Source organism: Salvelinus namaycush, chromosome 7, assembly GCF_016432855.1.
Source record: "Salvelinus namaycush isolate Seneca chromosome 7, SaNama_1.0, whole genome shotgun sequence".
NCBI classification, from domain to species: Eukaryota; Metazoa; Chordata; class Actinopteri; order Salmoniformes; family Salmonidae; genus Salvelinus; species Salvelinus namaycush.
In genome coordinates, this window is record NC_052313.1 from 39208874 (window position 1) to 39233483 (window position 24610).

The 24610-nt window shown below is 45.0% G+C and overlaps 2 protein-coding genes across 2 annotated transcripts in view; both read left to right on the forward strand.

The window, feature by feature from the left end:
* Positions 1-9021, forward strand: part of LOC120050713 (A disintegrin and metalloproteinase with thrombospondin motifs 5-like) — a 32823-nt gene extending 23802 nt beyond the window's left edge. Inside the window, exons 7-10 of the mRNA XM_038997279.1 lie at positions 3067-3250; positions 3468-3643; positions 5449-5624; positions 8358-9021. Coding sequence (XP_038853207.1) covers positions 3067-3250; positions 3468-3643; positions 5449-5624; positions 8358-9021 — 1200 coding nt within the window. The remainder of the gene's footprint in view (positions 1-3066; positions 3251-3467; positions 3644-5448; positions 5625-8357) is intronic.
* A 6662-nt stretch (positions 9022-15683) lies between these two features.
* On the forward strand, positions 15684-23172 carry LOC120051215 (A disintegrin and metalloproteinase with thrombospondin motifs 1-like). Its single transcript, XM_038997950.1, has 8 exons — positions 15684-16713; positions 17840-18183; positions 18435-18567; positions 18717-19174; positions 19670-19856; positions 20158-20336; positions 20562-20737; positions 20992-23172. The coding sequence occupies exons 1-8, from the start codon at positions 16089-16091 to the stop codon at positions 21728-21730; spliced, it is 2841 nt and encodes a 946-aa protein (XP_038853878.1). The 5' UTR covers positions 15684-16088; the 3' UTR covers positions 21731-23172.
* The last annotated feature ends 1438 nt before the right edge of the window (positions 23173-24610 follow it).

Genomic DNA, 24610 nt, shown 5'->3' on the forward strand with positions numbered 1-24610 from the left:
TGGAGGGGGGTCCCCCTACTGGGCCTAAGGATGAAGAGGAGGGGGGTACAACGACCCATTGAGAGCTGCAACAAAATAAAAACAGGACATAGGTTAGGTTAATCCTAGAATCAAAGGTGAGGGTTTCAAGTCCATTGTTAGTTTATTGATTATGTGTTGGGTTAGGGCTATAAAATGTTCTACTCCTGACTTTAATGCTACATAGCAACTGTCCCTTTAGGATTTCATCTCTCTTTCATTCTCGACCATCCTACTCACCAGCCTCTGTCTCTCATTCACCAACGCCTCTCGCTCCTCCTTCTTCCTCTCCAACTCCTTCTTCATCCACTCCTTGTCTGCGATGTCCTTTTCTCTCTTCTCTATCTCTCCGTTCTTTATGTCCAGGAGTTTGGCTTGATTTGCCATAGTCCTCCTCTCTCCATCTCTTCAACATTGACTCCTGCCCCAGTCTATTCATTTTCATCCTCTCTCTCTCCAGCCGCACTCCGTTTCCTTCCACCTACTCTCTCTCCTTCCTCAGCCTCTCCTTCTCCTTCTCCATCTTCCTTGTCTTTCCCTCTGTCAACTCTTTCTCCAGCTGCGTTTCAACCTCTCCACTTCCTCTCCCTTCACCTCCACCTCCTCCACCTTAACCTTCACATCCTCTGCCCAGTTCTGAATATTCTCCTTCTCCTCCCTGACAGCCATCCTCTCTTCCATCAGCCACTTGCTTTTCAGAACAATCTGCCGCCTCTCTCTTCTCAGAATCTTCTCTTCTCTCCCTGCAGTCTTCTCCATCTTCTCCACTTGCATCTCCCTCTTCTCCACCTCCCTCCTTGCCACCTCGACCTCTTTTCTCACCTCTGCCACCTCCTTCCTATCCTCCGCCACCTCCTTCCTCTCCTCCGCCATCTCCTTCCTCTCCTCTGCCATCTCCTTCCTCTCCTCCGCCACCTCCTTCCTCTGCTCCGCCACCTCCTTCCTCTACTCCGCTACCTCCTCCTTCTCCTCCACCACCTCCTTCCTCTCCTCCGCTACCTCCCTCCTTTCCACCATAACCTGCTCCTCCCTCTTCTCCACCTGCAGCTCCCTCTTCTCCACCTCCACCTCCACCTGCTCCTCCCTCTTCTCCATTACCTCCTCTTAAACTCCTCCTCCATCCTCCTTAACTCCTCCTCCTTCTTCTGGTTGGACTCTGACCTTTTCTTATCCTCCTCCATGGCTTTGAGCTGAAGGATAGTCTGTACGAATGATACTCCGTAAGTCAGTAAGAGAGTACATGTTAATTTTACAGCCTATTTCAGCCCAACAGTCAGTCATGATGACCCACTCAGACCTGGGTTCAAATACTATATGAAATCTTTCAAATACTTTGAGCGTTGCTCTATGCTGCTTGGAGTGCCAGATGGGTGGGGTTTACCGTTTTGGGCCTATTCTATTGGTCCATTGAGGAAAGCTCAATCGAGCACATGGTCCTGAACCCAGGTCTGAACCCACTACAACTAACAACCCATAGAATAAGAATAAATCGAACCCATATAATAAACCAATAGAATGAAGTGTAGTGTGATAGAATATAGAATTATAATTAATTATTGTAATTATATAGGTTGTTAGTTGTAGTGGGATAGAATTAGAATGAATAGAACCCATAGAATGAATCATTCTAATTCTATGGGTTGATAGTTGTAGTAAGACAGAATTCAGAATTAGAATGAATAGAACCTGTAGAATGAATCATTCTTATTCTATCTATCTAAATAGAAATAGAATAGGCTAAATAGTATGTTGAATATTTCGCAGGTGTTTGCAGCTAGTAGCAGATAGTGTTGGTAGCAGTCCAAAAATAAATGGAATCTGATTTGTGCCTGGATGGCGTAACATTTGAATTTTTACACCATCCGTTGCCATGGTAAATGGGCATGTCATAGAGGTAAATCAGGATAGATGTATCTCTGTGATGTCATCACAGTTCTGGAATTGCAAATATCTGTCACGGCCGTGAAAAGAAGAGGACCAAGGTGCAGCGTGGTGAGTGTACATACTTTTAATAGTAGATGTCGCCAACAAAACAATAAACAATATAAAAACAAACCGTGAAGCTTAAGGCTATGTGCCATCAAATAAAGTTAACTTCCCACAAAAACAGGTGGAAAAAAGGGTACCTAAGTATGGTTCTCAATCAGAGACAACGATAGAGAGCTGCCTCTGATTGAGAACCACACCCGGCCAAACACAAAGAAATAGAAAACATAGAACATAGAATACCCACCCCAACTCACGCCGTGACCAAACCAAAATAGAGACATAAAAAGGATCTCTAAGGTCAGGGCGTGACAATATCAACATTCTAGATTATATAATAATGATATCAACATCTGTGGCATCTACAATGATAGTAAGCCCAGTAATGAATAAGAAATAATAATACAAATGTAAAATTAAAAACACAGAACAAACAAACAAAGAATAGAGGCAAATCGTAAAAAATCAAGACAGTTCAAATCAGCTTTCTCTCCCCCAATCCTAACCTTAACCATTAGTTGGGAAAATGCTAAACTGACCCAAGATCAGCATCTAGGGGCAACTTCACCCTATACCCTCAAGATGTTGTAGGCTAGCATGTGAGCTAGCATAGCACAATTCAACAGTCTGACTTTGCCTTGATGTACTGGGTTGCCTTTGAACATTACTTTCATTTCTATCATCATGCCGCCCCACAACCCTCTCAATGTATTCAACTTGCACAGACAATCACGTGCATGCAGATACACAAATGGATCACACACAAAAACACACATAAACACATGCATCACACATGCACAGACAAATGCATCACACACACACACAGACACACATTTTACACGTGGCTTGGCTGCCGGCCAATCCAACTTTTAACGTGCTCACTAGGCAAGAATAACAGTACTCGCTTATCTCTCTCCTCCCTCTCTCCCTCTCCTCCTCTGTGCTCTCTCCTCTCTTTCTCTCTCTATCTCTCTCTCAATCTCTTTCCTATCACCTCCATCTCTCCTATCTCCTCTTTCTCTTTCATCTTCCCGCTCTCCTCTCCTCATTCTCCTCTCCAAGGCATCTAACCATGGTAGTTGGAGTTCGTGGGGTCCGTGGGGGGCATGTTCAAGGACGTGTGGTGGAGGGGTGCAGTTCGCCCAGCGTCTATGTAACAACCCGCCGCCCCGAAACAATGGGCGCTACTGCACCGGCAAGAGAGCCATCTACAGGTCCTGCAGTGCCACCCCGTGCCCCTCGACCAGTGAGTGTAGTACTGTAGATTGACTAGCTGACGTGTGTGATCACATAGTTGTATAGACATGCATAAGCACACATTAGTATACATTTGCTCAGGCAAATACACAGGCTTACAATAGACCAATGAATGGTAAATATTTTGACTCTCTCTCACACACACACACACAGTCTGAAATTCTAATGTTCCCACTCTAACATGTGGTGGAACTTTCCTCCTCTAGGTAAGAGTTTCCGCCAGGAGCAGTGTGAGGTGCGGAACGGCCCCCAGACAGACCCTAAGGGGATGAAGACCTTTGTGGAGTGGGTACCCAAGTTCGCAGGAGTGCTCCCCAAAGATGTGTGCAAGCTGACATGCCGGGCCAAGGGCACAGGCTACTATGTGGTGTTCTCGCAGAGGGTGAGTGAATAAGAGAAGGGCACTGGGGAGTGAAAGAGTGTGAGTGAGGGTACAGTACTTTGGAGTGCTGTCTTCCACTACCACTAGTCCACTACCTATGTTAGCAAGACTTGTAGTGTCCATTCTGCTAGTATGATAATGATACTGATGATGGTATTGATATAGCCATGATAATGATATATACATACAGTGCCTTCAGAAAGTATTCACGTCCCTTGACTTTTCCCACATTTTGTTGTGTTACAAAGTGGGATTGAAATTGACTTATTAATTGTCATTTTTGGTTAATAATCTACACAAAATAGTCTGTAATGTCAAAGTGGAAGAAACATTTTAACATGTATAAAATATAACAATAAAAAAAACACTAATATATCTTGATTAGATAAGTAATCACCACCTTGAGACAAAACATGTTAGAAACACCTTTGGCAGCGATTACAGCCTTACAGAGGCTTTTTGGGTAAGTCTCTAAGAGCTTTGCACACCTGAATTGTACAACATTTGCCAATTTTTCTTATTCTTCAAGCACTGTTAAAACTGTAACAAGGCCACACAGGAACATTCAATGTCATCTTGGAAAGCAACTCCAGTGTAGATTTGGCCTTGTGTTTTAGGTTATTGTCCTGCTCAATTGTGAATTCGTCTCCTAGTGTCTGTTGGAAAGAAGACTGAACCAGGTTTTCCTCTAGGATTTTGCCTGTGCTTAGCTGTATTCCGTTTCTTTTTATCCTAAAAAACTCCCTGGTCCTTGCCGATGACAAGCACACCCATAGCATGATGCAGCCACCACCATGCTTGAAAATATGAAGTGTGGTACTAAGTGATGTGTTGTGTTGGTTTACCCCATACATAACGCTTTCTATTCAGGACAAAAAGTAAAGCCACATTTCTGTTGCAGTATTACTTAAGTGCCTTGTTGCAAACAGGATGCATGTTTTGGAATATGTTTTATTCAGTACATGCTTGGTGTACATGCATGGTGAAATCCTTCCTCTCCGGCAACTGAGTTGGAAAGGACACCTGTATCTTTGTAGTGACTGGGTGTATTGATACACCATCCAAAGTGTAATTAATAACTTCACCATGCTCAAAAGGCTATTCCACATCTGCTTTTTTTTCCCACATCTATCAATCGGTGCCCTTCTTTTGCTTGAAATTCATTACTCGATTGAGGGACCTTAACAGATAATTGTATGTGTGGAGTACAGTGATGGGGTAGTCATTCAAAAGTCATATTAACCACTATTATTGAACACAGAATGAGTCCATGCAACTTATGTGTTTTAAGCAATTTTTTACTCCTGAACTTATTTAGGCTTGCCATAACAAAGTGGTTGAATATTTGACTCAAGACATTTCAGCTTTTAATTGTTTCAATTTTAAAAAAATTCTAAAAACAAAATTCCACTTTGACATTATGGGGTAGTGTATGGTCTTCAGATAAATAATGATGCAGTTCAGTAAAGTAGATTTGAGTAAAGTAGAGTTGTAAAGTAAAGTAGAGTTGAGTGCAGGTGGCGTCGATAGTTCACCATACAGCCAGCGAGAGAAAAATAACAGTCAGATTGTCAGGCTCTTCATCAGGCACCTCTGTCATTGAAGTTCATTGCTACTCCTCCTTTGTAGGTAGGCTAGAACATCTACCACCAAATCTGTAGCACCCATCTGGGTAATGCTTCGGCAGCTATAAGCGCCTGTGAGACCACCACACCTCGGCAGTAATCAGCAGCAATCTCCTACGAGGCTAGCCTCTATGATGATGAAGACTACCACAACAACAAATATGATATCTCCTTCTCCAGGTGGTGGACGGGACAGAATGTCGGCCGTACAGCAGCTCAGTGTGTGTGAAGGGCAAGTGTGTGCGTACCGGCTGTGACGGCATCATCGGCTCCAAGCTGCAGTTTGACAAGTGTGGCATCTGTGGAGGGGACAGCACTGGCTGCATCAGAGTGATAGGCAACTTCACCAAGAAGAGGTAAGGGAACCCACATACACACACTGAAATTGAAAAAACATTTGGTGTTTACATGTGTATTTGTCCGATGCACAGCACCAAGAAAAGACGAATCAAAATTGAGATTTTTCACATCAAAGTTAAAAAATGGCCTTTACTTAATTATTCAAAATTCTAGATATTTGGTTGGAGGCAATGATTCTTGTTAATTGTGTAATTTCTCTCACCTGTAGTAAGTTGCAGGTGCATATAGGTAAAAATAGCCGTTCAAACATTTTGAAAAATAAAAACATTCTGCTCCGTTGCACTCAATTGTAAAGTGAAAGGGTGCGAGTAAGCTGTATTTTAACACGTCTGTACATCTTGAGTACATTTGAAGGAATGGTCTATAGATTGTCTTCCTCTCCAGCTTTCATTCGACACATTGACGCATTCTTCTTAAAGATATCAATTTCTCACACTCACTCTTTCACTCCCTCTCACATCCACCCTTCTCCCTCATCTCTCTATACAGCGGCATGAAAAAGTATGAACCCTTTGGAAATACCTGGATTTCTGTATAAATTGGTCATAAAATTTTATCTGATCTTCATCTAGGTCACAACAATAGACAAACACAGTCTGCTTCAACTAATAACACACAAACAAATATGGTTTCATGTCTTTATTGAACACACCATGTAAACATTCACAGTGCAGGGTGGGAAAAGTATGTGAACCCTTGGATTTAATAACTGGTTGACCCTTCTTTGGCAGTAATAACCTCAAACCAAACGTTTTCTGTAGTTGGGGATCAGACCTGCACAACGGTCAGGAGGAATTTTATAACATTCCTCTGTACAAAACTGTTCCAGTTCAGCAATTTTCTTGAGATGTCTGGTATGAACTGTTCTCTTGAGGTCATCTCAATCGGGTTGAGGTCAGGACTCTGACTGGGCCACACTATTTTCTTCTGTTGAACCCATTCGGTTGTTGATTTATTTCTGTGTTTTGGGTCGTTGTCCTGTTGCAACTTCTGTTGAGCTTCAATTGGCGGACAGATAGCCTAACATTCTCCTGCAAAATGTCTTGATAAACTTTGGAATTCATTTTTCCGTTGATGATAGCAAGCTGTCCAGGCACTGAGGCAGCAAAGCAGCCCCAAACCATGATGCTCCCTCCACCATACTTTACAGCTGGGATGAGGTTTTGATGTTGGTGTGCTGTGCCTTTTTTCTCCACGCATAGTGTTGTGTGTTCCTTCCAAACAACTCAACTGTAGTTTCATCTGCACACAGAATATTTTGCCAGTAGCGCTGTGGAACATCCAGGTGCACATTTTGCAAACTTCAGACGTGCAGTAATGTTTTTTTAGGACAGCAGTGGCTTCTTCCGTGGTGTCCTCCCATGAGCACCATTCTTGTTTAGTGTTATACGTATCGTAGACGTCAACAGAGATGTTAGATTGTTCCAGAGGTGTCTGTAAGTCTTTAGCTGACACAAGGATTCTTCTTAACCTTACTGAGCATTCTGCGTTGTGCTCTTGTAGTCGTCTTTCCAGGACGGCCACTCCTAGGGAGAGTAGCAGCAGTGCTGAACTTTCTCCATTTATAGACAATTTGACTTACTGTAGACTGATGAATATCAAGGCTTTTAGAGATAATTTTGTAATCCTTTCCAGCTTTATGCAAGTCAACAATTGTCACGATCGTCGTTGGAAGCATACTCGGACCAAAGCGCAGCGTGATCTGGGTTCCACATATTTATTGACGTGGAACTTTGAACAAGACAAAATAAAGAAACAACGAAACGTGATGTAAATGAAGTGCTCAAAGGCAACAACACAAAAACAAGATCCCACAAAACACAGTGGGGAAATAGCTGCCTAAATATGATCCCCAATCAGAGACAACGATAAACAGCTGCCTCTGATTGGGAACCATACCAGGCCAACATAGAACTAAACAACCTAGATAGGAACAACCCCGACCTAACCAAAATAGAGAATATAAAGGCTCTCTATGGTCAGGGCGTGACAACAATTCTTAATCTGAGGTCTTCTGAGATCTCTTTTGTTCGAGGCATGGTTCACATCAGGCAATGCTTCTTGTGAATAGCAAACTCAAATTTTGTGAGTGTTTTTTATAGGGCAAGGCAGCTCTAACCAACATCTCCAATCTCGTTTCATTGATTGGACTCCAGGTTAGCTGACTCCTGACTCCAATTAGCTTTTGGAGAAGCCTAGGGGTTCACATACTTTTTCCAACCTACACTGTGAATGTTTAAATGATGTATACAATATAGACAAGAAAAATACAATAATTTGTGAGGTATTAGTTTAAGCACACTATGTTTGTCTATTGTTGGGACTTAGGTGAACATCAGATCAAATTTGATGACCAATTTATGCATAAATCCAGGTAATTCCAAAGGATTCTCATACTTTTTCTTTTCACTGTACGTCATGAGTTTGTAATTCTAAATCACACCTTCTAATGGTGAAGATAGACATACACTATATATACACCCCTTCAAATGAGTGAATTCTGCTATTTCAACCACACCTGTTGCTGACAAGTTTATAAAATTGAGCACACAGCTATGCAATCTCCATAGACAAACATTGGCAGTAGAATGGCCATACTGAAGAGTTCAGTGACTTTCAACATGGCACCATCATAGGATGCCACCTTTCCAACAAGTCAATTTGTAAGATTCTCTCCTATAAACACTCTCCTGTAACTACTTTCTCCCCTCTCTCCCTCCCCCATGCAGTAAGGGCTACACAGACGTTGTGAAGATCCCAGAGGGCTCCACCCACATCAAGGTCCGCCAGCACAAGCCCAAGGATCAGCCCCAGTACACAGCCTACCTGGCACTGCGTCGTCCCGGTGGCGACTACCTCCTCAACGGCAAGTTCATGATCTCTACCTCAGAGACAGTCATCCCCCTCAACGGCTCGGTGCTCAACTACAGTGGCTGGAGCCAGCGGGATGAGTGGCTACACAGCATGGGCCCTGGGGCCCTCAGAGAGGCCCTTACAGTTCAGATTCTGGCCACGGACTCCAAGAGGCCCCTGGATATCCGCTACAGCTTCTTCATGCCCCGTCGGGTTTTGGCTCCAACACCGCCACCTCCCCCACACACCTCCACAACCACATCCACCACCACTACTAGAACCATCTCTACAAGATCAAGCAGTAGAACCACATCGGCCCCGTTTTCAGCCATGGCTCTCTCTACAGCCCCAGGGGTGTCGACGGCGGCCTCTGGGCCCCAGTGGGTGACTGGCCCCTGGATGATCTGCTCCAGGACTTGTGACACGGGCTGGCAGAGCCGCACGGTGCAGTGCAAGGACCCGCTGGCCAAGCTGGCCAAGGGTTGCCCTCTGGGCGACCGCCCCTCCGCCTTCAAACAATGCCTAGTGAAAAAGTGTTGAAAGGACCAGAAACTAGACTCCCCTGAAAGTAGGGGGTACACACAGACAGAGACACTGGTTATTGACAGTCAACCCCTCCTCTTCCTTATCCCCCAACCTACTATTCCAGGCCCTGCTTGGCACAGCTACAGACATACGGCGGATACATGTGGACACTTCCGAATAGTGCAGCCGCCCAATCAACAACCACCCACTTGCCAAATCCCTCCTCTATCTGAAGGTTTCGTTTGTATTCCTCTGTTAATGACACATTTTGTTTGCTTTTCTGAATGTTCTTGCTACTGTGGGTTTTTCATGATTGTCCGCTTTGTCTCTTTGTCTTGTGTGACTGCACACCGCTGGACCATGGGCCTCCGTACTAGTCTGTTGCGTGGTACTTTTTCTCCACTTCCCTTCGGGGTCCCCTTTTTCTTCTTGCTCCTCCCACGGCCGATTCTCCACATACGATTGGTCTATCCAACTTCCTGTTTGGATTGCAGACCAGGAAGTAGGCTGGGGGCACAAGCAAGAGCAACCAATCCGTACTGTAACCAGTCCAGAAATGGGGTTGAACCGCACTGCAAACATCCCAGGTCTGCAAATGGACATAAAGTGATGGAGTGAGGTCTATCCAACTTCCTGTTTGGATTGCAGACCAGGAAGTAGGCTGGGGGCACAACCAAGAGCAACCAATCCGTACTGTAACCAGTCCAGAAATGGGGTTGAACCGCACTGCAAACATCCCAGGTCAGAAAATGGACATACAGTGATGGAGTGAGTTGGGGCAGAGTTGTGCCCAACAGCTAGTGCTGAGCGATTAACCTAAATTGTGTTTTTATTTTGGTTTTTAAACAACTAATTGAGAGACTTCGTTTCAATTATTTGAATTCCATTTAGTTATGTTTTTGTCTGTGAACTCAATGCGCACATTGTGCAGTTTCTCTAGAAATAAATCAACTGAATCCCGAACTGTGCGATGTAGTTGTAGGGAGTTGTAGTTTCCAACAGGCCAGTATTAAAAATAATTTAGTGCAGAAAACATGCTAGTTAACTACAATGATCATAATCGATTGCGTGCGTACTTGTCCGGTCTGTGTCTTTCTTTTATGCCTGCTACATTAGGTTAGTACAGAAGAATGCCCGATCGAAAGGGATAGAGAGCAGTTACTTTGTATCTCTACCTGAAAATGCATAATCTAAGTGGTTGATAGTTGGTAATCAGCATCCTATTTTACTTTTAAGAACTACTAAAATACTGATTTGGCAGTATTTAAAATCATCAAATTAAACAAATGTAATATACACACCTGAAATATTTTATTAAAGTAAAGTAATGTGAATAAATGTTGTTACAGCATTCAACCCACATAATGCATAGTGCATTTAATAATTTTTAAAAATATTGATATTTTAATAATCAAACCAAAACCGAACCGACCTCAAAAAGCACTAATCGCTCAGCACTACCAACTGCCAATGCCCAGTGACACCTATAGTGACTCTGGGCCAAAAGACCATGGTGACCCTTCAACGCTGACCTTTGTGGAGGTTAAAGGTTGTAATTTTATGGGATTACATAATGTGTGGGGCTAAGCTTGACGTGTGTGTGTGTGTGTGTGTGTGTGTGTGTGTGTGTGTGTGTGTGTGTGTGTGTGTGTGTGTGTGTGTGTGTGTGTGTGTGTGTGTGTGTGTGTGTGTGTGTGTGTGTGTGTGTGTGTGTGTGTATTGTGAACATACAATTGTGAACATATAGTGTTTTTGTCATACTCAGTGTCCTAAACTATTTTAATGGACTTTAACCCTCAGTTCCATTTGTATCACTATGCGGGTGCTAGAGGGTCGCTACCATTTTGTCACTGTGTTTCTTTGGCTCTCCATGTCTGTCTGTGTCTGTCTGTCTGTTTGTCTGATTAGGAAAAAAGCAATTATTGCTAGTATGACAATGTGTGCACTGGATACTCGCAAATACAGCAAGAGGGAAACTAACCCAGTCATACCTGACCAAATACACTTCTACAGCTCGCTCGCTCTTTCTCTCTCTATCTCTCTCTCACTCGCTCACCCTCCCGCCCTCTCCATCTCTCATTCAACATATTGACACATTCTTGTTTAAGCTGTCCATTTCTCACACTAAGTCTTTCACTCACTCTCACATCCACTACCATCCATTCTCCGTCAGTCCCTCTATCCCTCATGAGCTTGTAATGCTAAACCACACACCTTTTCAAGGGTGATGATAGACATGCATTATACTGGATACATATGGGCTCTTGCCACATAGACACAACTCACTATTTCTCATTTCTCATACACAGGCACAGACACACATTCACATAAAGAATACACAACACCCCCAAATTACTTAATTACGAGTATTTTTACTGTATTAGTCTCACATTAACGCATAATACACACATTTGTATACACACCTTTTAACTCACACACTACAATACACATTTAGATAGAAACACCAATATCACATATGTACAGAAAATTAAACCACACGCATACATACAAACACACACACACACACACACACATACTGTATATGTATTACTGTTTGACTCTTCCCATGGGAAAAGACCCTTTCGTTGAACGACAGAAACACAGCACTGAACTTGTAATTTATTGTTTGTACAACTGGTATGTGAAAAAAAAAACGTGATGAATTTATTTATTATAATGGCAATGTTGTATCATATTTACTATTTAACTAAGAATATGACTGTGCAGAATAATTCATTTTTAAGAAAAGTGTGTTTTCTCGTCATCTACATGAATATATGTACATTAAATGTATATATTTAAAAGCTCTGTCTGTTTCATTCATTTATTGGACGTGTTCAGAACTTTTTTTTATTTTACTAGGAAAGACCCTTGGGGTACGAAACCTCTTTTGAAAGGGCGACTTGAATTAAAGTAGCAAAGTATCCTCTCTCTCTCCCTCTCTCTCCCTCTCATTCAGCCTTTTTACATTACATACAAGAGGATAAAGCCTTGTTGCCAGGTCTTGTTAGATTGTGGCCTGTGGTCTTGAAACCATGCATACAGCTGTTACTGTGAAAGTTGTGCCCCATGACAATGTGATCAAAACTACTCCTGTTGGCGCATGCGACAATGCACTCAGGTCAAATGGAACTTACCAGTCCATTCAGGAATTGATCTTCAATGACAACGAATGGCATTTTTCATTTTGTGAATTGGAATTTTGAGCACGATGGAGACGGACGGCCAGACTACACCGATCTACAACAGCATAACAGCGACAGTATATCAGCTAGGAGAGAAGAACTCAAAGACCATTTCCACTCTTTGTGAAGAAGAGAGAAAACAACTGATAGGTGATGAAAGTATAACCATTATAATTCACAGCATAAGTCACAGTTAAGAAAGGCAACATAAAAACCTAGTTGGCTTTTGTTTAGTGTCACTGTAACGGCTTTCGTCTTCCTCCTCTGATGAGGAGTAGTAGGAAGGATCGGAAGACCAAAATGCAGCGTGGTACGTATCCATAATGACTTTTAATGAGAATGAATACGACAAAATACAAACTAACAAAGTGAAACAAAATGAAAACCGAAACAGTCCCGTAACGTGAAACACACAAACACTAAACAGGAAATAACCACCCACGAACCCCAGGTGGAAAAAGGCTACCTAAGTATGATTCTCAATCAGAGACAACTAACGACACCTGCCTCTGATTGAGAATCATACCAGGCCAAACGAAAAAAACAACATAGACAAACGAACATAGATAACCCACCCAACTCACGCCCTGACCACACTAAAACAAAGAAACAACAAAAGAACTAGGGTCAGAACGTGACAGTCACCCTCACCTCATGGAGTTCAGGGGAGACCATACCCTTGCTCTTCCCCGGTCATTATTCAATGGCTGTGCCTCATATACCTGCATTTACTAAGGCGTTGTCTTTAACTTGTTCACTACGCGATTGATGATGATTACGATGATGACAGATCATTGTACCACAATCCCAGGTCAGATGAGAGTAGAAGTGTGTGCGTGTGTGCAGTGCTGGCATGCGTGCGTGCGTTTCCCCTGTTGCTATTAAGAAGACATCAAAAGGGCACAGGGACTACTGTATGAACTACTCCATGATGAGTAGCGGCGGATGGAGTTTGATATGCAACCGTCCGATTTGACGCACACACACACACCACTACACACACACTCTAGAATGTAGTGACATTCGTTCCTTTTTATAGCCAATGGGGATGTAGTGTACTTAACCTTCACGCCCTCATATAAATTAATATGCGTGCTAAATGTTGTGCAGTAGACTCCGTCTCTCCGTATGACGTGTCCACTAAGATAGCGTAATAACTGCTACTCCCTTAAGAAACTGATATGTGTTCAAGAATCATGGTGTAGCTGCATATGCTATTATATAATAGCCCTAACTCCCTTTACAGAGGCAGTATGGGGTTCAGTGATCACTCATTTAAAAGTTGAAAAATGGATGTAGAAATCCCAGATTGCCCCTTTAAGGGCTGATATGTTCACTATGTTCTAGTGTAATTTATTGCTCCTTTCTAGGGACTAGTAAGAATGCTGTAGAGTCGCTGTAAGTCCCTGTGTGGCCTGTAGAGTGTATGAATTGATGGAAGTTACAGTCCCATGGTACTGAAGTCAGAACACTGAGGTCAAATGTGATGTTTTGCTGCCATCTGCAGGCTATAGGGCTTTTGTAACCAAGAAATTATCTTCACGTACACAATAATACTACATGACTACACCTTGCAAACCCTTTTCTATGCCTAAATGTAATACCCAATAAAAACAAAAGCAACAACAACCTATTGCCTTCACTTGTGTTCCCAAAATAACATTGGACCTCAGAATAAGTCATTTAGAGACAGCAGAGGTGCCATGTCCATTGAAATATATGCCATTGAGCAGACTCTTTTATCCAAAGCGACTTATAGTTACATATGTATACATTTTTTGTGTGGGTGGCCCCGGGAATTGAACCCCAAATCCTGCCGTTGCAAGTGCCATGCTCTACCAACTGAGCCATACAGGACAAGACGCCATTCATAATACATAATTAATTCAAAGATATTGGATTTGGCCATCAATGACCCTTCAACAAAAAATTGGGACTAAATACCCCTCTATGCCACAGAAGTGTACAGTTGAGGCTGGTATCATGGCCCTGTTCATTTTGTGGCCCTTTTGGACATGATTTAGAATCCCTAATGCCTCCATACCTGGGTTAATAAAGATAGAAGTTATGATCTTACATACAGCCAATTAATATTTTTGTCCCTTACATGTGTGACATGCAATGCACACAAATAGCATGTGCCATGTATTGGATTTATGGCAGTAGTAGAGCCATTGTCCTTTGATACTTTTTCCACGGTCCACGTCTGACATCTGTTGGAGAACTATGTCACGACAACTATTCCCTCTCCCCGACCTGTTGCGCTTAAGGTGGCCCGTCACACTTCTCCCCTCGAAATGGTAAGTTCAATTCGCATGATGTGGACTCCAACTAATGCGTTATAAAACGCATTTAGTGAATTGATTATAAATGTTTCCCTCATATACTCTACTTGCCAGGCCATATTCATAACAGACTCGCAGTTCACTAAGAGGGTGAGACCACCGTGTATGGCACTTTATCCATCTTATCTCTTGATCTCTTGGCTATTGGTGTTCCTGCACTGTACCTGTGACGTCTCGTTTTGTTCCCATACGGTATGTACCACTTGTCTGTCCTGTCATCTGGGTGAATAGACTAAAATGTACATGTAAATAGACTTACCATACATAAACACGGCTGGGTTTTGTATTTTATTGGTGTGTCGTGTATCATTATTCAAACGTGATATATAATACTTAGCAAATAATTACTCTGTCACTAGGAAGGGACGAGTAATCCGTCGATAATTATTTTGGGAAGGTTCCAGAGTTCTGGATTTACACAAGTGATGCGGTTTGCACCGTATGTTTGAGAAGAGGAGCTGGGAAGACGAGCGCGGGGAGGGGAGGGGGTGTCCGCCCAAGGAGACGGGCCACGGCCTCGGAGAGTTGAGTGGAGGAGATGCGTCCAAGGAACTATTCCACCTTAAGAACTCACCGGCCCCTCTGCGCTCCCTCTCCCGAAGAGCTACGGAATCCCACCCGGCCGCCACGGCGCACAGCTCGCTTGACACTGCGGCTATGCAAACGACTCCTAGCTCCGGGTATCGAGCCCAGGTGCGATGGGTGCCATGTCTGACCTGCTATCCCCAGATCTCCAGTTTCACAGACACCACAACCCTGCCACAGACAAACCACTGCCACCCTCATGAAGTATAATTTACATTCAACGTGTGGGTATAGCCGAAAGCAATATGAGCACAGCGTAAAAGTAGCAGGGGCGAAAAGTATGAGAGTTTTTAGTGTAAATGATGAGAACATTTAGGGGGAGGACGGGGTATGGGGAGAGGAGTGAGGGCTATAGTCCCGCCTACAAGCGGAGCAGGGGGAAAAAAGTTTCCTGGGCCAAACGCGTCCCACTCCACATTGATTGATTATTATGGCACGTCTCTATGTCTGCGTTTTGTTGCGCACGAGATTTCGCCTCTAAAAGATCAAGGCGGCGTCGGGAAGGGGTGGTCCCGAGTTTGGGGATATATAGGGAGCCGGGGTCTGTCCGTCTTTAAGGCAAAATATGAGCAGAAACTAGACGGCACAGTAGAAAAAAAACTGCCCCGAAGTCACATAGAAACTCAAACAGCTGTTGAGTATCCAAGAGAGGGCTGAAAGAAACACCAACGTTCCGAATAGTTGGAATTGATCTATTGCTGAGTTTTTTCTAGCAAAATAATATAAGAAGACTCGAGCTTGAAGCGCTAAGATATGAAGTCTGAGCTGTAGACTATTTTGAATGGCTTTTGCACTGGATTTGTTTCCGTTTTAGTTTTTTTTTTAGACTTACTTCATTACTGGAGGTGTTTTAGTTCTTGGACTGATGTTTTTTAGTTATTAGTGGAGTCTTTTACGGATTTTACTTGCTTCCGCCAGACACTTCAATATCACTTTCTCTTTCAGTTAGAAGGGTTTGACACGGAATATGATGTCGTTCGCTTGCGTCTGGTTCAGTTTGATTACGGCTCTGTGCGTGAGAGCGGCGCACGGCACATGGGAGGAAAGTACAGTTGTACCGGTCAGACTCGACCCGGTTCGGCCCGAGAGGGAAGCCGAGCAGGGCCGGACCCTTTCGGTAGAGGAGCGAGAAAAGGAGTCGGAGATGCGAGTCTACCGGTTGGACGTATTTGGCAAACGGGTGGTCTTGAAGCTAGAGCCGGATCAGACCTTCCTGGCACCTGGGTTTGTGTTCCATGTGGTGGGGAGCCCCGAGTCGCAGGCGCAGCGGGAATCTGACAGCAGCGCAGCCGAGACTCAGTGCTTCTTCTCGGGCACGGTGAACGGGGAGGAGGACTCCGCAGCTGCTCTCAACCTGTGCCACGGACTACGGGGCGGCTTCTATCTCCAAGGTGAAGAGTACTTCATCAATCCCAATAATTCGAGTGATGCACAGCCTATGGATGGGGACCTCCACCTCATTCGCCGAAGAGGTCGGGAATATTTTGCAGAGGAGAGCAGCTCAAAGTGCGGGGTCAACGAGGAAGAGGACAGGTTGCCAGAGAATCAGGAGACAAAAGTAAACCATGGAACCACTAACCCCGACCACCCAGGTATGCATTAACACTTATAAAACCTTTGACTTGGATCCATTTAGGAATAGGCTGACTTTACATCATATTCATAGGCCTACGTGTTTTAGTAAGAAAAACAATAAGCCAAGCTGTTCCACATAGTCACTTAGTTGTGTTATGTGTCTACATCATGTATGGCAAACGAAATGGACTCTGGCCCAATTCCTGTACCGGCCGTGTCCTGGGGCTTCAATTCCTGGAACGGAGGATTTGTCTATCCAAACTACCTCAACTTCTGTCTTGGAGTGATCCGTAAAATACCCCTTTTACTCAAACATCTGAGCCTCTAATAATTACACAGCGCAGGCTATATATTTAAATGTTGAGGTAAGGGTGGATAAGTCGATACTTTGACCGGTGCACAGCGAGGGTTAACGGGGAATGGGCTCAGCTTTGACAGTATACGCAGGCAAGAAGGGGGAGGGTAATGCTCGGAGGAAGTGAGCGGGGAGTGACGGAGGGAGGGAGGTACGGGCCTGGGACGGGGGCTGGTGGGGGTGAGACGTGGAAACTAGTCTCGCCTCCTCCTGGTACTGCACGTTACAGGTCAGCACTGTCAGACATTTCCCAGAATTATTTTTCTTCCCCCTCTCACGCATAATTTCCGCCCAGTGAAGATCAATTTGGGAATGTAGTCATTTTGAAGAGGGCCTCTGATGGTAAGAAGCCTCGTGAAATTTCACATGTGAACTCAAGTAAAAACATGTGTTTTTGGAACACTTCACATGTAATAATCACATGTGAAATGCATGTGGTTTTTCGTAAGGGGCTGCTGAGTCACCCAGTGAGAGCAGCTGGAGCTGCTCCAGACACATCTGGAGAGATGATCTGCTCTGTGCTCAGTAGCTCTTCATCTGCCCTAGAAAATACACATGTGTAGCCTACAAACCCGTGATTGGCCTGTAGTATCACATGGTACAACTCACATAAAATCTCTTGTGACTACTCAGATATTTGCCATAAACAATTTTACATTTCATCTTTAAGTCTAACAGTTCATCAATTTAAACCAGAGAAAACAGGCTCTCACAAGAGAGCTGTATTAAAAGTCGGATTCTAGGCCAGTTTGTCTGACCTCTCTCCCTTCTTCTCTCTTTCCATCCAGCCCACCACCAGCGGTCCAAGCGCTTCGTGTCCACGCCTCGCTTCGTGGAGATCATGATCGTGGCCGATCAGTCCATGGCCGAGTTCCACGGTGCCGGCCTCAAGCCCTACCTGCTGACCATCATGGCGGTAGCATCGCGCCTCTACCGCCACCCCACCATCCACAACTCCATCAGCCTAGCCGTGGTCAAGCTCCTGGTGGTTTACGAGGAGGAGAGCGGCCCCCAGGTGTCGTCTAACGCTGCCCTGACCCTCCGCAACTTCTGCCAGTGGCAGCGGCAGCACAACCCGCCCAGCGACCGCCACCCAGAGCATTACGACACGGCCGTGCTCTTCACCCGAACGGTATGTTGCTTTTGCTTTTTAGCACTGTTTTCGCAATGTTTTTACAACAATGTTTACTGTGGTAACAAGCAACACCTTCACAACTACTAGGGTTGATTCTGCTTTCCAAATGGCACCCTATTCACTATATAGTGCACTACTTTTGATTTGAAACAGGGTCCTGCTATGTGATATGGGTTTTGTGTCTGTGTCTGTATGGGGGAAAGCAGTGAGTTTGACAGATGTGTTTTGTCCCTTCTCACCCCCTGTAGGACCTGTGCGGCGCCCACTCCTGTGACACGCTAGGCATGGCGGATGTTGGCACGGTGTGCGATCCGGAGAGGAGCTGCTCCATCATCGAGGACGACGGGCTGCAGGCGGCATTCACTGTGGCACACGAACTCGGTAAGATGCCACCCTGATGCCAAGCTGACACATGCACCATACATTCACATCTCTGTCACTAGCCACACACAGTACACATCTCTTCTCTCAGTCCCAAACCAACCCTTTGTCTCCCCTCTCTCCATTCCTCCATCTCTTTTGCGCTCTAGGCCACGTCTTCAACATGCCCCACGACGATTCCAAGCAGTGTGCCAGCGTCAACGGTGACCATTGGGGCTCGCACATGATGGCGTCCACCCTGTCCAACCTGGACCAACTCCAGCCGTGGTCGCCTTGCTCTGCCCTCATGGTCACCTCCTTCATGGACAACGGACACGGCCAGTGCCTATTGGACAAGCCCCACAAGCCCCAGTCGCTCCCAGCCACACTACCCGGAAACGTGTACGACGCCGACCGCCAATGTCGCCTGACGTTCGGGGAGGAGTCACAGCACTGTCCCGGCCTGAGTACCACATGTATGGCACTCTGGTGCACAGTGACCACAACCAATGGACTTCTGGTCTGTCAGACCAAGAACTTCCCGTGGGCGGATGGGACGCTGTGTGGCCATGACAGCTTCTGCCTGGCGGGACAGTGTCTGAGCAAGACGGAGGCCGCTCGTCACCAGGTGGGTGTTAAGACTGTTATAACACAGCCCTGTGACAAAGTCTTAAAGTCAATGGGAGTGATGGGATTGGTCCATTGGGGGGAAAGGAAGCATAATGCAGCTTTGGGATTGGTTAGTGTTAGCTACATTGGATTAGGTCCAATGTTATGTCTTTTTTAAATATCAGGCTAGCTATTGGAGTGTTGAAATTTATAGGGCCCTCAAACTCAAATCTGGACTTTGAAGCCAGTTCCACTGCATTTTTTCATTGTTCCCTTATTATCAGAGACTGATTTAGACCAGGGACACCAGGTGTGTGCAATTCATTATCGGGTAGAACAGAACACCAGCAAGCTCCTTACCTCATAGGGTAAGAGTTGAGTACCCCTGTTATAGGGGCTAAAGTGTGTGTAACTATTAGCTTTTTAGCTACAGGACTACCTATAGGACTATTGAAATGTTATATGGGCTAGTGTGTGTGACTATGAATAACGATGGTGTCCTCTCCTGTTGCAGACTCCAGTCAACGGTGCCTGGGGTGTATGGGGACCATGGGGAGACTGCTCGCGTACCTGCAACGGAGGGGTGGAGTACTCCTTCAGGGACTGTGATAGCCCCCTGCCCAAAAACGGGGGCAAGTACTGCGAGGGCAAGAGGATCCAATACCGCTCCTGTAACACAGAGATCTGCCCTGAGAGCAACGGTAAGAGCCTCTACTAGCCTCACTTATTACATACTTAGTTCATGCTTATTACATAGCTAATACAGTAATTACTCTTATTACACACACATATTCATATATTTATACTTTGAAATTATACAACCTTATTTAGGCACATAGGCCACTGACTTGCATATTGTACCCATACTTATACTTTCTACACATTCGAGAATAGCCATACTTGAATATCACAGCCTACTGTAAAGTAAACATAAGGCTCAAGCTAAACTAACAGTGAATATCACACCTCTCTCTCTCTCTCTTCATCCCTCTTTCTCTAAAGGTCTGTCATTCCGCGAGGAGCAGTGTCTGGCCCACAACGATATTTCGTCACAGATGTCGTTCGGTTCGGGAGAGGGCGTGGAGTGGGTTCCCAAATATGCCGGCGTCTCACCCAAAGACCGCTGCAAGCTGGTGTGCCGGGCCAAGGGCACGGGCTACTTCTTCATCCTGAAACCAAAGGTTAGTCAGGTCACACCACAGACACTTTTGCAAAAATGTAGACAAACACTATCTAGGCTAGCTAGACTAGCTTACACTTTCTAGGCTAACTAGGCTAATACTGTCTAGGCTAACTAGGCTAACACTGTCTCTAGGCTAACTAGGCTAAGCTAATGCTGTCTAGGCTAACTAGGCTAACACTGTCTAGGCTAACTAGGTTAACATCTGTTTCTCTGCAACTGTCAGGTGGCTGACGGTACTCCCTGCAGCCCGGACTCCACCTCAGTGTGTGTGCAGGGTCAGTGTGTGAAGGCGGGCTGTGACCGGATCATCGGCTCCAGCCGTCGCTTCGACAAGTGCAGCGTGTGCGGAGGCAACGGCTCCACCTGCAAGAAAGTGTCGGGTGCCCTGGAGCGTGCCAGGTGAGAACAATGACCTATGACCTCAAAACAGCCATCTTTGACTTGAAATTACTGTTTTCTTGTTGAACCCATTTACTATATTTTACTACAGTCTGTAGAATCCTATTTTTCTCTAATGAATCTATCTCTATCACACCTCTTAGCACTGCCACATATTTTCTACTCAGTCTCTTACTCTTAGACTTAACTCTTACACTTATGCATAACTTTTTACCCTTGGCTATGTTTGACCCTTGTGTGTTTCTGTCCCTCAGGCCTGGTTACCAGAACGTTGTGACCATCCCCGCTGGCGCCACTCACCTGGACGTGAAGCAACGTGCCCCCGGCGGGGGTCGCCATGACAACAGCTACCTGGCAGTGTTGCGCCAGGACGGCACCTACCTCCTGAACGGCGACTACAAGCTGATGACTCTCGAAACAGACATCGCCCTCAAGGGGGCGTTGCTACGGTACAGTGGTAGCTCCGCCTCCCTGGAGCGTCTACGCAGCTTCTCGCCCCTCCCCGAGGCCCTGACCATCCAGGTGTTGTCTGTAGGTGACTCGCCCCGCCCCCGTGTCAAATACAGCTACTTTGCGCCGAGACCCGTTTTTGCGTCACCTAGTGGCGGAACGGTGGCACGCCGCCAGTCCATCAATGCCATCCGGGAGCTGGGGGAAGCGGAGTGGACCCTGCGGGAGTGGGGCCCATGCTCGCAGAGCTGTGGGGGCGGTACTCAACAGAGGGAGGTGCTGTGTCTGGATTCCCAGGGGCGGCCATCGCGGGAGTGCCCGGAGGAGCTGCGCCCGTTGGCTTCGTGCCCCTGTGCCCCACACCCCTGTCCTTCGTGGTTCCTGGGGGAGTGGTCGGTGTGCTCCAAGAGCTGTGGCCGCGGGTTCCGCAAGCGGCCGCTACGCTGCGTGGGACACAACGGGCGTACACTCGCCCACGAGAGCTGCGACCACAAAGACAGGCCTCGACCACTGCTGGACTTGTGCAACCAGAGCGCCTGCTAAGTTTGTCAGCTCACCTCATTATTACGTCCCTAAAGAACAACTCATGAAAGAAAGAAAGAAAGAAAGAAAGAAAGAAAGAAAGAAAGAAAGAAAGAAAGAAAGAAAGAAAGAAAGAAAGAAAGAAAGAAAGAAAGAAAGAAAGAAAGAAAGAAAAAAACTAAAACAACCATATCGTCATGAACTTTGCGTCTGAAAACACAGTGACCTATCATGAGAATGTTTACATCCCACGCAGAGTGCTTTCGTGGGTGTTTTCTGGGGTCCAATGGGTCCAAAGTGGCCGACTGATTGACTGACACTGCAGAGCCAACAACATATTTCTCAACTCCCTCCAGCCACTTTGAGGGTAGACTTTAGTGTTGTTTGGGTCTGCTCCGTGGCACTGCCACCCCTAGAACACCGCATAGACTTGGTGCAGCTGCCTGCTGGGCTGGCACGGGGGCACATTGCAGGCACACTGCGCCCTTCTCCCTCCCTCCACCCCCCACCCATGTCAGTGGAGCTGAGATGGAGTAACAGTTTCAATGGACACTTCTCTTTCGAAAAAGCATGCTGCTTTAGGTGCCAATGACATGCTTGTGTTCGTGTGGTTGTGTGTGTGTGTGTGTGTGTGTGTGTGTGTGTGTGTGTGTGTGTGTGTGTGTGTGTGTGTGTGTGTGTGTGTGTGTGTGTGTGTGTGTGTGTGTGTGTGTGTGTGTGTGTGTGTGTGTGTGGGGGCTGTCTGTCCTAGCTGGACTGGACAGACATCTTGGGGGGACTATATGTATCACTGTACAGAATTGGTTACCTTGGGGTGAGGATGTATGTATATGTATTAGAAACAAATCAATGGTCTCACTGCCACACATTCCACTCTCTGTATCGGTTGGAGGCACTTCCTGTTTCAAAGGGTGCGGAACCAAAGACAATCCGGATTGTCCCTCCTAATCCATACGACTTTGTATGCAACCAAACTAACTCAATACAGTTCATTTCAATCAACTTGGGTCATTCCTGAACAAGTTGATATGTGCTGCTAACATTCTAGTAGAATCTCCCAATAGACTCATTCCAATAGACGTATTATTCAATATGCATCCTGGACTGAACAAAAGCAATTTCAAAGCCATATCACTCCGCCCCGTCCGAGACAAAAGAGGTGTGTGAGCAAGCGAACGCGTGTGCGTGCGTGTGGCTTCTCTCCTGCTACTACTTCATAAGTAAGTCTCTCCTGCCTTCCGAGAAGGTTTTTTTTTATGATGACGTTTTGTGCAGAATATCCAAACATTATTTATTTTTTGTTAAGTATAATCTTGTTGCTTTTTATTATTATTGTTGTATTTTTATTTGTTATTATATTGAAATAACAGAAGGATGTAGAGTATATAGAGTATTTATACAGTATTATATATATGGTCCTAGGTTTATGAATAATAAAGCATCACGTCGACCTATATACTGTTGTCATGAGTGTGGTGTGTCTTGGTATTCTTACACATCCATACACACACACACACCTCAATATATCTGACTCTATACACAAACCTCAATATATCTGACTCTATACACACACCTCAATCTATTGCACTCTATGCGCGTGCACACACACTCACACACGTGCAAACGTACTCACAAACATGGCCCTCGTCAGCAAATATATGGTGGATTTGTGTAATAAACCTAATCCCATTATATACTCAATTGTCTGATCACATTTCTCTTATGGACAGTGTGTAATAAACATATCATCCACTAGATGGCCGTGTTTCAGTGGCCCCTCCTGACTTCCTCTGCGTCTCAGGATAGGAATGCTGATCTCAAATCAGTTCCCCCTGTCCATGTAATCTTATGCATTATGGTCTCAGCACTCCTATACAGGCTCTGATGTAGTATCAGTTTAGCCTTTTAGTCTATAATGAATTAATAGATAACATAGACAGCAGGAACCTGTTCCTAGATCAGTACTCTTATTCTGAGAAGCTTTATGAATATGGCCCCTGGATGTAGGATTTGCAAAAACAATTGGCCATAATGAATAAGATTATATAGACAGCAGAGACCAGATCCTAGATCAGCACTCCTACTTTGAGACGCTTTGTGATTACGGGCCAAGACTCAAAGGAAGTCATTACTCTGTAATTATGGGAGAAGAAGACTCCAACATCACTGTAATTTGGGTAACACCATAATGGTTCTCATCTCAAATGGCACCCTAATCCCTATATAGTGCACTACTTTTGATTGACCAGGGCCCATATGGCTCTGGTCAATAGTATTGCACTATAATGGGAATAGGGTGCCATTTGGGATGCACACAATGTGTCAGCAGATTCTGTAAACAACATGTTTGCAGAACAGAAAAAGAATGTCCTGGATCTGTATTCGCTCTAAATGTAGCTTAAGCTGACTATAAGAAAAAAAGAGCCAAAGAAGGGAAATGAAAAGAGAAGCCCAAACCGCTCAAGCTCAATGCTAACTTGTCCACATTTCAGTGATATACCGTTTCAACCACTGAAAAGACTGACTTACAATTTATTTAAAGAGCATTTCAAATATACTACAACAGAGTCTGTATAGGACTAGATATATTAAATGCTGTGCTCTTCCCATAAGCACTGTGGAGTTGCCACCGAGTTGGCCTACCACAGTTGTGTTGCTGTTGTTGCCAATGGAAAATGCTTCTTTCCTTGGTAACTGGGACTTTCTTTATAGAATACAATTACACTATTGTTGTACTTCTGTTTAGTTTTCCCATCTCTGCCTGCCGGTGCAAGACAAAACCAAAAACTCCCACCAACCCACACTTAATTAATTAACTGCCTAAAACCCCTGACATCTGTGAGCAATTATGAATGGGTGGCATTTCTGTAAAAGGTCACGGTTCCCTATAAAGTTAAGAAT

Excerpts from the sequence above, each read along its gene's own strand:
- LOC120051215 (XM_038997950.1), top strand. The coding sequence starts at position 16,089 with ATGATGTCGTTCGCTTGCGTCTGGTTCAGTTTGATTACGGCTCTGTGC. Across the intron at positions 19,175-19,669 it reads CGGAGGCCGCTCGTCACCAG|ACTCCAGTCAACGGTGCCTG; the intron begins GTGGGTGTTAAG and ends CTCCTGTTGCAG. Across the intron at positions 20,738-20,991 it reads GGTGCCCTGGAGCGTGCCAG|GCCTGGTTACCAGAACGTTG; the intron begins GTGAGAACAATG and ends TCTGTCCCTCAG.